This window comes from Odontesthes bonariensis, chromosome 2 (genome assembly GCF_027942865.1).
Source record: "Odontesthes bonariensis isolate fOdoBon6 chromosome 2, fOdoBon6.hap1, whole genome shotgun sequence".
NCBI lineage: Eukaryota > Metazoa > Chordata > Actinopteri > Atheriniformes > Atherinopsidae > Odontesthes > Odontesthes bonariensis.
Genome location: NC_134507.1, coordinates 928,371 through 941,081, shown reverse-complemented (window position 1 = coordinate 941,081; position 12,711 = coordinate 928,371). Strand labels below are relative to the sequence as shown.

Below are 12,711 nucleotides of genomic sequence, written 5' to 3'. Positions count from 1 at the left end.
CATAGAGCAGAAGCATAGGGCAGGAGCATAGGCAGAATAATAGAGCAGAAGCATAGGCAGAAGCATAGGGCAGAAGCATGGGCAGAAGCATAAAGCAGAATTATAGGGCAGAAGCATAGAGCAGAAGCATAGGGCAGAAGCATAGGCAGAAGCATAGGGCAGAAGCATAGGCAGAAGCATAGAGCAGAAGCATAGGGCAGGAGCATAGAGCAGAAGCATAGGGCAGAAGCATAGGCAGAAGCATAGGGCAGAAGCATAGGCAGAAGCATAGGGCAGAAGCATAGGCAGAAGCATAGGGCAGAAGCATAGAGCAGAAGCATAGGGCAGAAGCATAGGCAGAAGCATAGGGCAGAAGCATAGAGCAGAAGCATAGGGCAGAAGCATAGGGCAGGAGCATAGAGCAGAAGCATAGGGCAGAAGCATAGGCAGAAGCATAGGGCAGGAGCACAGAGCAGAAGCATAGGGCAGGAGCATAGGGCAGGAGCATAGGGCAGAAGCATAGGCAGAAGCATAGGGCAGAAGCATAGGCAGAAGCATAGGGCAGAAGCATAGGGCAGAAGCATAGGGCAGAAGCATAGGGCAGAAGCATAGGGCAGGAGCATAGAGCAGAAGCATAGGGCAGGAGCATAGGGCAGAAGCATAGGCAGAAGCATAGGGCAGAAGCATAGGCAGAAGCATAGGGCAGAAGCATAGAGCAGAAGCATAGGCAGACGCATAGGCAGAAGCATAGGGCAGAAGTATAGGGCAGAAGTATAGGCAGAAGCATAGGGCAGAAGCATAGGCAGAAGCATAGGGCAGAAGCATAGGGCAGGAGCATAGGGAAGAAGCATAGAGCAGAAGCATAGGGCAGGAGCATAGGGCATAAGCATAGGCAGAAGCATAGGGCAGAAGCATAGGGCAGAAGCATAGGCAGAAGCATAGGCAGAAGCATAGAGCAGAAGCATAGAGCAGAAGCATAGGGCAGGAGCATAGGCAGAAGCATAGAGCAGAAGCATAGGCAGAAGCATAGAGCAGAAGCATAGGGCAGAAGCATAGGCAGAAGCATAGAGCAGAAGCATAGGCAGAAGCATAGGGCAGAAGCATGGGCAGAAGCATGGGCAGAAGCATAGAGCAGAAGCATAGGGCAGAAGCATAGGGCAGGAGCATAGAGCAGAAGCATAGGGCAGGAGCATAGGGCAGAAGCATAGGGCAGAAGCATAGGCAGAAGCATAGGGCAGAAGCATAGGGCAGGAGCATAGAGCAGAAGCATAGGGCAGGAGAATAGGGCAGAAGCATAGGCAGAAGCATAGGGCAGAAGCATAGAGCAGAAGCATAGGGCAGAAGCATAGAGCAGAAGCATAGGCAGAAGCATAGGCAGAAGCATAGGGCAGAAGCATAGGGCAGGAGCATAGGGCAGAAGCATAGAGCAGAAGCATAGGGCAGGAGCATAGGGCAGAAGCATAGGCAGAAGCATAGAGCAGAAGCATAGGGCAGGAGCATAGGGCAGAAGCATAGGCAGAAGCATAGAGCAGAAGCATAGGGCAGAAGCATAGGGCAGAAGCATAGGCAGAAGCATAGGGCAGAAGCATAGGCAGAAGCATAGGGCAGAAGCATAGGGCAGGAGCATAGGCCAGAAGCATAGGGCAGAAGCATAGGGCAGGAGCATAGGGCAGAAGCATAGGCAGAAGCATAGGCAGAAGCATAGAGCAGAAGCATAGAGCAGAAGCATAGGGCAGAAGCATAGGGCAGGAGCATAGGCCAGGAGCATAGGGCAGAAGCATAGAGCAGAAGCATAGGGCAGGAGCATAGGGCAGAAGTATAGGCAGAAGCATAGAGCAGAAGCATAGGGCAGAAGCATAGAGCAGAAGCATAGGGCAGAAGCATAGGCAGAAGGATAGGGCAGAAGCATAGGCAGAAGCATAGAGCAGAAGCATAGGCAGAAGCATAGGGCAGAAGCATAGGCAGAAGCATAGGGCAGAAGCATAGGCAGAAGGATAGGGCAGAAGCATAGGCAGAAGCATAGAGCAGAAGCATAGGCAGAAGCATAGGGCAGAAGCATAGAGCAGAAGCATAGGGCAGGAGCATAGGGTAGAAGCATAGAGCAGAAGCATAGGCAGAAGCATAGGCAGAAGGATAGGGCAGAAGCATAGGCAGAAGCATAGAGCAGAAGCATAGGGCAGAAGCATAGGCAGAAGCATAGAGCAGAAGCATAGGCAGAAGCATAGGGCAGAAGCATAGGCAGAAGCATAGGGCAGAAGCATAGGGTAGAAGCATAGGCAGAAGCATAGAGCAGAAGCATAGGCAGAAGCATAGGGCAGAAGCAAAGGGCAGAAGCATAGGCAGAAGCATAGGCAGAAGCATAGGGCAGGAGCATAGAGCAGAAGCATAGGCAGAAGCATAGAGCAGAAGCATAGAGCAGAAGCATAGGGCAGAAGCATAGGGCAGGAGCATAGGGCAGAAGCATAGGCAGAAGCATAGGGCAGGAGCATAGGGCAGAAGCATAGGGCAGAAGCATAGGCAGAAGCATAGACAGAAGCATAGGGCAGGAGCATAGGGCAGAAGCATAGGCAGAAGCATAGGCAGAAGCATAGACAGAAGCATAGGGCAGGAGCATAGGGCAGAAGCATAGGGCAGAAGCATAGGCAGAAGCATAGACAGAAGCATAGGGCAGGAGCATAGGGCAGAAGCATAGGCAGAAGCATAGGCAGAAGCATAGGGCAGAAGCATAGGCAGAAGCATAGGCAGAAGCATAGGGCAGAAGCATAGGGCAGAAGCATAGGCAGAAGCATAGGGCAGAAGCATAGGCAGAAGCATAGGGCAAAAGCATAGGGAAGAAGCATAGGGCAGAAGCATAGGGCAGAAGCATAGGCAGAAGCATAGGGCAGAAGCATAGGGCAGAAGCATAGGCAGAAGCATAAGGCAGAAGCATAGGCTGAAGCATAGAGCAGAAGCATAGAGAAGAAGCATAGGCAGAAGCATAGGGCAGAAGCATAGGGCAGGAGCATAGAGCAGAAGCATAGAGCAGAAGCATAGGGCAGAAGCATAGAGCAGAAGCATAGGGCAGAAGCATAGGCAGAAGCATAGGGCAGAAGCATAGAGCAGAAGCATAGGGCAGAAGCAGAAGCAGAAGCATAGGCCAGAAGCATAGGGCAGAAGCATAGGCAGAAGCATAGAGCAGAAGCATAGGGCAAAAGCATAGGCAGAAGCATAGAGCAGAAGCATAGGGCAAAAGCATAGGCAGAAGCATAGGGCAGAAGCATAGGCAGAAGCATAGGGCAGAAGCATAGGCAGAAGCATAGGCAGAAGCATAGAGCAGAAGCATAGGGCAGAAGCATAGGGCAGGAGCATAGGGCAGGAGCATAGGGCAGAAGCATAAGCAGAAGCATAGGGCAGAAGCATAAGCAGAAGCATAGGGCAGAAGCATAGGCAGAAGCATAGGCAGAAGCATAGGCAGAAGCATAGGGCAGAAGCATAGGCAGAAGCATAGACAGAAGCATAGGGCAGGAGCATAGGGCAGAAGCATAGGCAGAAGCATAGGCAGAAGCATAGGGCAGAAGCATAGGCAGAAGCATAGGCAGAAGCATAGGGCAGAAGCATAGGGCAGAAGCATAGGCAGAAGCATAGGGCAGAAGCATAGGCAGAAGCATAGGGCAAAAGCATAGGGAAGAAGCATAGGGCAGAAGCATAGGGCAGAAGCATAGGCAGAAGCATAGGGCAGAAGCATAGGGCAGAAGCATAGGCAGAAGCATAAGGCAGAAGCATAGGCTGAAGCATAGAGCAGAAGCATAGAGAAGAAGCATAGGCAGAAGCATAGGGCAGAAGCATAGGGCAGGAGCATAGAGCAGAAGCATAGAGCAGAAGCATAGGGCAGAAGCATAGAGCAGAAGCATAGGGCAGAAGCATAGGCAGAAGCATAGGGCAGAAGCATAGAGCAGAAGCATAGGGCAGAAGCAGAAGCAGAAGCATAGGCCAGAAGCATAGGGCAGAAGCATAGGCAGAAGCATAGAGCAGAAGCATAGGGCAAAAGCATAGGCAGAAGCATAGAGCAGAAGCATAGGGCAAAAGCATAGGCAGAAGCATAGGGCAGAAGCATAGGCAGAAGCATAGGGCAGAAGCATAGGCAGAAGCATAGGCAGAAGCATAGAGCAGAAGCATAGGGCAGAAGCATAGGGCAGGAGCATAGGGCAGGAGCATAGGGCAGAAGCATAAGCAGAAGCATAGGGCAGAAGCATAAGCAGAAGCATAGGGCAGAAGCATAGGCAGAAGCATAGGCAGAAGCATAGGCAGAAGCATAGGGCAGAAGCATAGGCAGAAGCATAGGCAGAAGCATAGGGCAGAAGCATAGGGAGAAGCATAGGCAGAAGCATAGGGCAGAAGCATAGGGCAGAAGCATAGGCAGAAGCATAGGGCAGAAGCATAGAGCAGAAGCATAGGGCAGAAGCATAGGCAGAAGCATAGGCAGAAGCATAGGCAGAAGCATAGGCAGAAGCATAGGCAGAAGCAGACGTCCAGAAAGGAATCAAGGGAGTAAAAAATAAAATAGCTACACGTAGTTTTAAAATGATTATTTCACATGTTTACATTCATAAAATGGCCAAAAATGAACATTATAAGCGGATTTCTTGATTACTATAAACAAATTATTTAAACAGCGTTTGTATAAACATGATTCTGTCCCAAGCCTTTTGATCTATATAAGCGTTTGATGATTACTATATCCGTGACCACTATAAGCAGTTTCCACTGTATAAAATGATCTCGGGGGCCGGATATAATTGCAAGCCGGGCCGGATGTGGCCCGCGGGCCTTGGGTTTGACACCTAGGACTTAAATCTACATTCTCCATATATTCTATAAAAGGACCCCAAATGTTTTGAAATAGTGATATTTTGCCTTTTATAATGTAAGTTATCTTCTCCATGGGTAAAGTTGTGGATATTTCCTTAACCCAGCTGATGATTTTTGGTTTACTCTTTTTGCCAGCAGTAAACATAAGTCCAGGGCAGTGATTATTTTTCTAGACATGTAGTGTCTATCAGGATATAAACCTAGAATAAATAGTTTAGGGTCAAGAACTCATTTTATACCTAGTATAGTTTCTAAAGCTTGTTGGACTTTACTGCATTCCCAGACACAGTGGAAGAACCTGACACACAGGTCTGGGATGGTATCGTTATACTTACTGAGCTTTTCTCTTTTGTTACATACGTCCTCATTAGCCAATTGTATTGGAGTACTTTAAGACGAGTATCGGTAGTTTGTGCTTCAGCACATACTTTTTCCCAGTCCTCGGAGGTCAAAGTCCTCCTGTAAATCTTCCGGAGACTTTATTTCAGATGGAACTTAAATGCGGCTGAGCCTGAACTCAACAAGGGAAACAAGATGGCCGCCTACAGCTGAGAGTAACGGCAGCTCGACGTAGAAAGGTTCCTCCTGGACTGATGCTGCTATTCCCCACAGTTTAAGGTTGTTTTACTCCCACGTTTACCTGCAGCTTCCAGGTGAACTACAGTTCATTACTTTAGACTGTGTTCTCAGATGGAACTCAACCTTTGTTCACAGAGACTTTAGCAGCACGTTTTCATCATGTTTTCATCACACCTGCTGCCAGAAATGTGAAACTATCAGAAGGTACAATGTGAGCATGAGCTGCAGTTCTCCATCACTCCACAGGGTGGCGCTGCAGCACAGAACAACCAGACTTTCTGCTCCTTCCAGCTGCTGAGATGACTGTAAATGGGAAACCGAGCAGCAGGAACTCTGGGATGGAGCTGGAGATGTTGGACCCCATTAAACTTCAGAACATAAGAAAGTAAACGCAGAAAATAACTTTTTCATCACATGAATATTTAGAGGATCATTTATCGAGCGGCGGCTTCAGCACTGAACCTCCAAAGTAAAAACTCGGACAAACGGTTGAGACAAAGTTTTAATTCATGTTTGAAACGAGCTTATAAAACAGGAGAACGCCTGAGAACAGCCGTCCTGAAGGAAGAACAGAGAAACATCTTACAGGAGCGGCGTCAGGCTGACAGCGAGAACAAGAACAGGAAGAGGCGGAGCCTTCGGTGAGAGGGCGGTGCCTCAGAGGAGGGCGGTGCCTCAGAGGAAGGCGGTGCCTCAGAGGAAGGCGGAGCCTCAGAGGAAGGCGTTACACCACTCCTTGAGGCACTGGGCGCACAGTCCCGCCTGGCGAGAGTTGGCCCCGCTGGCGTCTTTCAGCCAATCGGTGAACATCTCGGTGTCTTTCTTCAGCAGGAGGAACTGACCCAGAACCACGTAGGCCTGAAATCACAGAGAGGTGGGTTAGAAGGGCTGGACAGAGGGGGACACAGGAGCCCTGAGGCCCTGAGGGGGCCAGGTTCTGGTCCCGCAGCCCCCCCACAGAGTACTCCAGCAGCAACCTTCTGAGTCCATAAACTGATGGTGGTCAGACTCCCAGGATCCCTCAGTAACTACGAGGGTAAAACCAGGGGGCGGAGCCTCTTCTCCAACACTCTGCAGTAAACATTGGCTGTGTTCGAAACCGCCTACTACTCCTACTACTCCTACTACTCATACTAACTTCAACTTTTTTAAGTTCCCGGATGCAAACTAGATTCTCCTAAATGTTGGGTATGCATCATGAGGTTACTACTCATACTCAAACTACCCAAGATGCAACGTAACGTGACGTCGCCGATCGTCATTTCCTGTCAAAATGGCAGTTTCAAGCTAGCTACAACGAGGGTAGGTTCACTTCCTGTTTTCAAAACAAAAGCACCAATTGTATGGTAATGGCTTTCCCTATGATAAAAGGCAACGGGTATTTTATTTTGGTGAAAATAACCGGAAGTGCGTTGCTCACTGCGGCTAGCTTTAGTAGCGCCGAATTCGTGGGAACAAAATTGTAAACAGCCGGTATTTTGTCAGGTTTTCAACACGTTGGGGATCTAAACGACTACTTTCTCACCTGAAAATGTTTCAAATGTTGCTAAAGTTTACAGAGTTTAGAGCTTAAGAGAAATCAGCTTCAGGCCGGCTGATTTCTGCTCGGGCAGGAGCGAAATGCATTGTGGGTAAACGCTCTGCATACTGTCTGATCGATGAGTATGCAGTATGCAGTATGCAGTATTTATTATGTATTATGCATGTCACATGTTTCAGCAGGTTAGAGGCGTTTCCCTTTATGATAACATAAACACGAAGCGTGCACGTGACGTGCTAAAGCGTCAGACGTCAGCAGAAGCTATAAACGGGATCGTTAGGCAGGCGGGTTAACGAGTCCACGGAATCGAACTCCTGGGAGCCGGTTCTGGATTCCCAGCCCGAGTTCTGATGCTGCTCAGCTTCACATTCAGAGGTTTTTCCTACACGTTAAAGACGTTTTTACTCTTCTTTCTAACTTCTGTCAAAGGGAAACGGTTTAATCAGCCCGGGATGCAACAAATTGTCCAGTAAACTCCGGAGGATTGAGAGAAGGTTTAAAATCTGTTTATCTGCATGTAGATCTGAGACAAAATAAAATACCCGTTGCCTTTTATCATAGGGAAAGCCATTACCATACAATTGGTGCTTTTGTTTTGAAAACAGGAAGTGAACCTACCCTCGTTGTAGCTAGCTTGAAACTGCCGTTTTGACAGGAAATGACGATCGGCGACGACACGTTACGTTGCATCCTGGGTAGTTTGAGTATGAGTAGTAACCTCATGATGCATACCCAACATTTCGGAGAATCTAGTATGCATCCGGGAACTTAAAAAAGTTAAAGTTAGTATGAGTAGTAGGAGTAGTATGCGGTTTTGAACACAGCCTGTGACGCGCTGCTAAAGATGGCGGCTCTCACGGGGAGCTTTTGGCGCAGCGTCTTCTCTCAAAGGTCAAAGGTAACGCAGGGATCTGAGGTCTCGCTTTTGGGTCTTTAGTCTCGCCACACATTGCATTTCTCTATCGCTATGACAACAGCAGGAAACGAGCACGTCGCCCATGAGTCAGAGCAGAAAATTATTAATAACAACAACAATATTAATATTATTACTGTTAATGAAAGACCCCCATTCGTGCACACCTGTAGCTAAACCAAAGCCATTTGTTCGATACATAACTGGATGAGAACCGAACCGATAAGGAACCGGATTCACTAAATTCTTAACAGTTCCCGTCCTGATCATAACTGATACAGAAGACTCGCCTCATTTTAAAGGAAACAAACAAACAGAACTAAATCTGGGTTGGACTCCCCCCTCCGTCTCCTCCACCCACAGCAGCTTCAGGAGTATATATTTCTCCACCTTGTCGAAGCCTTGGTCCTCCAGCTTCCTCCCCAGAGTCTCTCCGATGCCCGACAGCGCCATCACCGGCTTGTCTCCCATCGGCTCGCCCACAAAGTCGCGGTGCTTCTGAGTCGTGGACGACATCCCTGCAGGAAACAGAGTTTAAATTCAGAGAAAATAACAGAAAAACACCTGGAAATGTGTTCAGAACTCAATGTTCCCCGCAGTGATGTCATCACATGCAGATTAGGTGGTAGGCATTCCCTTCTTAAAGGGACAGTTCGCCTCTTTTGACATGAAGCTGTATCACATCCCATATTAGCTAATATATATGTGTAGTGTATGTATATACACACATATCCAACAGAACAACTTTAACAAGTTTTATGTACATTTATATGCAGAAGTCCACTCGCATATAGTCAGAGAGGTTATTGCTGCTCAGAAACTGAAAATGAAGCTTCTCTTCAGAGTGAACCAAAGTGGCCAAAATGATTAAAACAAAACAAACTAGATTTTAAAGGTTCGGGGCTGGTGTTGGTTAAGGTGTGGTACACACTATTCTGTAGGAAATATTTAATTTATTCCTAAAAGCTGCTGCTGATCACCGAAAGACCGCGAAAAAAAACTCTGACGCACAGCGCCTTATTTTTACAGGACGAGAAACAAATATACAGAAGCTCCCAATCAAACTCAAACTCTCTAATTTCCACCATCAGGCCTTTTTATCATGGTTACTCATCTACAAGCACAACTTCTCTCCTCATCGATACTTCATACGGAATAATAAGGACATTTTATCTAAGAAGAAAACTTTATTTAATCATAACATTATTCTGGTTGATCGACTGTTTAACAGCGTTGGCACGTTGCTGAGTCATGAGGAATTTCTCTCTAAATTTAATTTCCCATTTCTTCTGGAGAATTCGCAAAAGTTTTTGGCGCTTTTTCTACAAAGATTTGCGTGTTTTTCAAACAGAGGAAGAGACTCAGTTATCATCAGTCTCCGACTCTTACTCCCATACATTCTCCTGGTGGAAAAATACGTTTTAACCCTCTTCTTGGTAACAATAATAAGTCGGTTAGATCCCCGTTTCAGAAGGAGGCGACTTCTGCTCCTGCTGTCGGGCCTTTTTGGAATCGCTTTCGGATTAATTGATCTTGGAATTTACCCGGTTGCTCCCAAATCACTTTCTTCTCACTAACGAGGTAAAGGAAGTGTCCTTTAAACTCATTCCCAGGATCCACCCTGCTAAAGACCACCTAAAGAAGTTCAACTCTAACATTAATGTGAACTGTACCTTCTGTGACCTTTGCCCTGAGGCCATTACTCATATGTTCTGGTTGTGTCCTCATTGTGAAGATTTCTGGCAACATTTTTGTAATTTTGTTGACTTAAAAATATCAGCGAGCTTCCTGTTGTACTGGGAACATGTCCTGTTTGGGTTTCAACTAAGTGGCAAAATGAACCCAAAGGTTTTCTTTATTCATTTATTAATTATCAAAGCTAAATTTCACATACACAAATACACATCTTTGAAAAGAAAACCAAATTTCTATGTTTTTTTTATTGAATTAAAGCAATACTTGCTCACAATTAAACCTTCAACTAATCATAAAGCAAAAACAACAATATGTGCTTGTTCCCAACTTGGGATTATGGACGAACTGTTGTCCTAAATCTTTGTTTTATTTGTTTGTTTTTTTATTTTTTTACACGAGACTCCTTGGCACATATGTCAGTTTGTTCAATAGTTTTCTTTTTGCAAGAGTTTTGCAAAAACTCTCTCTTATTATTATTCTTATCCTTATGCTCCCCTTGGCTGGCTTCTTTTTTTTTTTGACGTTATGTACACATTTATATGTCGTTATTCTGTTTTGTTGCAAATAAATTTATAAAAAAATAAAATAAAATAAATAAAAATTTACGCTTACTATGGCTACTACAGCCAATCACAGTGCACTCCCATTCAAGCGGACAGTCCATATTGTGTGACGTAATCAGCAGACGACGGAACCCGAGCCGATCTGGAACCTACGGTGGTCCGAAGGGCTCCATTTACGCGCGTTAGCCGTCCAGGGGTTAGCAGAATGCTAATCTCCTCTTATCTCGCACGTAGTTGTAGTTCTTTGTTAGGTCTTACCGTAGGTTACTATAACTACATTAATAAATAATACACAACGGAGGCGGGGTACTTCCGGGTGCCTTCTTTAGTACGTTAGCTTAGCCTAGCTACAGCTACAGCTACAGGCAATCAATCACAGAGCCGCAGGCCAACATAGTGGAGTACCGAGTGCTCGATCAGCTACACCAACCGGGTCAGATGCAGAGACACGTTGTTCCAACGTCGGCAGCTGAGCTGAGGAGCACCAACCGGGTCAGAACGGGCCGGTACCTGTCGGAGGTGTGGGCTTCACCGGCTGCTACCTGCTGCTCTGGACCTGGACACCTGGAACCCCCGAAGAATCCGCCGAAACTTCTGCCAGTCCGCGGAGGGGCGTTTTATTCTGAAACCATGACCAGCACCGGGAGCGGGACGCTCCGAGTGTGACGTCATGACGCATTGCGTCAACGATAGCCGGGTGGAGAGGATGCTCCACTCCTGAGAGAAAAGGAAAGATCACAATCACTTCACTGTTTAGATCATACATGCTGTGATTTTGAGCTCCTTCTGCAAAATGTCATTTTTGTTTTTTTATAAAGAGTGATGCTCCCACTGAAAAATAATATTTTTTAATTAATCTCATTTTAATTCTTGCTAAATATTACATCCACAAATGTAAATTTGCCAAAGTGAAACCCATTTTTTGTGCTTTCATGATAGAACTCCAGATGTATTTCAAGTCAATTTCCTCCAATAACAAGAAAGCTATCAAAACTATAAATCTAGTCTCCCACTTTATAAATATATAAATATTTAACTCAGTGTAATCCTCATTGTTCATGTCCCCTGGTATATTCTCTCTCTCTCTCTCTCTCTCTCTCTCTCTCTCTCTCTCTCTCTCTCTCTCTCTCTCTCTCTCTCTCTCTCTATTTATTATTTAAATTACTTATGTATGTATTTATTTTGGTATGCTTACTTATTCCTTATTTATTATTAATGATACTTGTCATGTTTTTGCACTGTTTTTGTATCTTGTAAAGCAAAATAAAGTTGTATTAGAAAAAACAATCACTTCACTGTTGGAGCGAAGAGTTCAGCGAATTAGTTTGAGTTTTTATCCAGTCCTGCTTCAGTGGAAACTGTTTTATAGACACAATAACTCCACATTATGTGGAAGAACAGGATAAAAATGGATAACAAAGGTGACTAAACTAAGTGAACCCTGGCTGCTTCCACATCATTCACTCTTTCAGTTTGTGTTCAACAACCAGCTGAGGCAGGAGTTTTATTCTGTTCTGATACGTATTTAAATAATTAACTATAATTATTTAGTTATTAGTTTTTTTATTTATTCCATTATTGTAAAAGTCCGTTGCTCACAGGCTTTTATTTTGTAAAAGTCTGTCGCTCACAGGCTTTTAATTTGTAAAAGTCTGTTGCTCACAGGCTTTTATTTTGTAAAAGTCTGCTGCTCACAGGCTTTTATTTTGTAAAAGTCCGCTGCTCACAGGCTTTTATTTTGTAAAAGTCTGCTGCTCACAGGCTTTTATTTTGTAAAAGTCTGCTGCTCACAGGCTTTTATTTTGTAAAAGTCTGTCACTCACAGGCTTTTATTTTATAAAAGTCTGCTGCTCACAGGCTTTTATTTTGTAAAAGTCTGCTGCTCACAGGCTTTTATTTTGTAAAAGTCTGCTGCTCACAGGCTTTTATTTTGTAAAAGTCTGCTGCTCAAAGGCTTTTATTTTGTAAAAGTCTGCTGCTCAAAGGCTTTTATTTTGTAAAAGTCTGTTGCTCACAGGCTTTTATTTTGTAAAAGTCTGTTGCTCACAGGCTTTTATTTTGTAAAAGTCTGCTGCTCAAAGGCTTTTATTTTGTAAAAGTCTGCTGCTCAAAGGCTTTTATTATTGTAAAAGTCTGTTGCTCACAGGCTTTTATTTTGTAAAAGTCTGTTGCTCACAGGCTTTTATTTTGTAAAAGTCTGCTGCTCAAAGGCTTTTATTTTGTAAAAGTCTGTTGCTCACAGGCTTTTATTTTGTAAAAGTCTGTTGCTCACAGGCTTTTATTTTGTAAAAGTCTGCTGCTGTCTGCTGTGGAACAGGAAAAGAAAGTAATTGGCGGATCCACCAAACATGGAGAAGGGTACGGAACTTTTACTCGGCCATTTTCATTTTAAAGTTCTTCCAGACGGCGGAGTCGACAGAACCAAAGTCATCTGTAAACACTGCCAAGTTGAATTGTCTTCTCAGCGTAGGGAAATCATGAGATTAATTAGATTAAACATTTTAATCGTTGCCCAGCCCTAGTTACTAACAAATAAAAACAATAAAAGAACAGTGAAAGCAAAATACAACAAAATCAAATAAGATAAAATAAGA

General features: G+C 45.0%; 1 protein-coding gene across 2 annotated transcripts; it reads right to left on the bottom strand.

Moving 5' to 3' along the window:
• Positions 1-5,895: 5,895 nt before the first annotated feature.
• Positions 5,896-10,794, bottom strand: LOC142388544 (barrier-to-autointegration factor-like protein). Of its 2 annotated transcripts, none has more exons than XM_075473944.1 (3): positions 10,523-10,794; positions 8,250-8,377; positions 5,896-6,264 (listed from the first exon to the last, which is right to left on the bottom strand). In XM_075473944.1, exons 2-3 carry the CDS (start codon positions 8,373-8,375, stop codon positions 6,118-6,120), a joined length of 273 nt encoding a protein of 90 aa, XP_075330059.1. In that variant the 5' UTR covers positions 8,376-8,377; positions 10,523-10,794; the 3' UTR covers positions 5,896-6,117. The 2 variants fall into 2 exon arrangements, with proteins under 2 accessions (XP_075330059.1, XP_075330051.1); XM_075473936.1 differs by having other exon boundaries at positions 10,548-10,789.
• Positions 10,795-12,711: the final 1,917 nt, after the last annotated feature.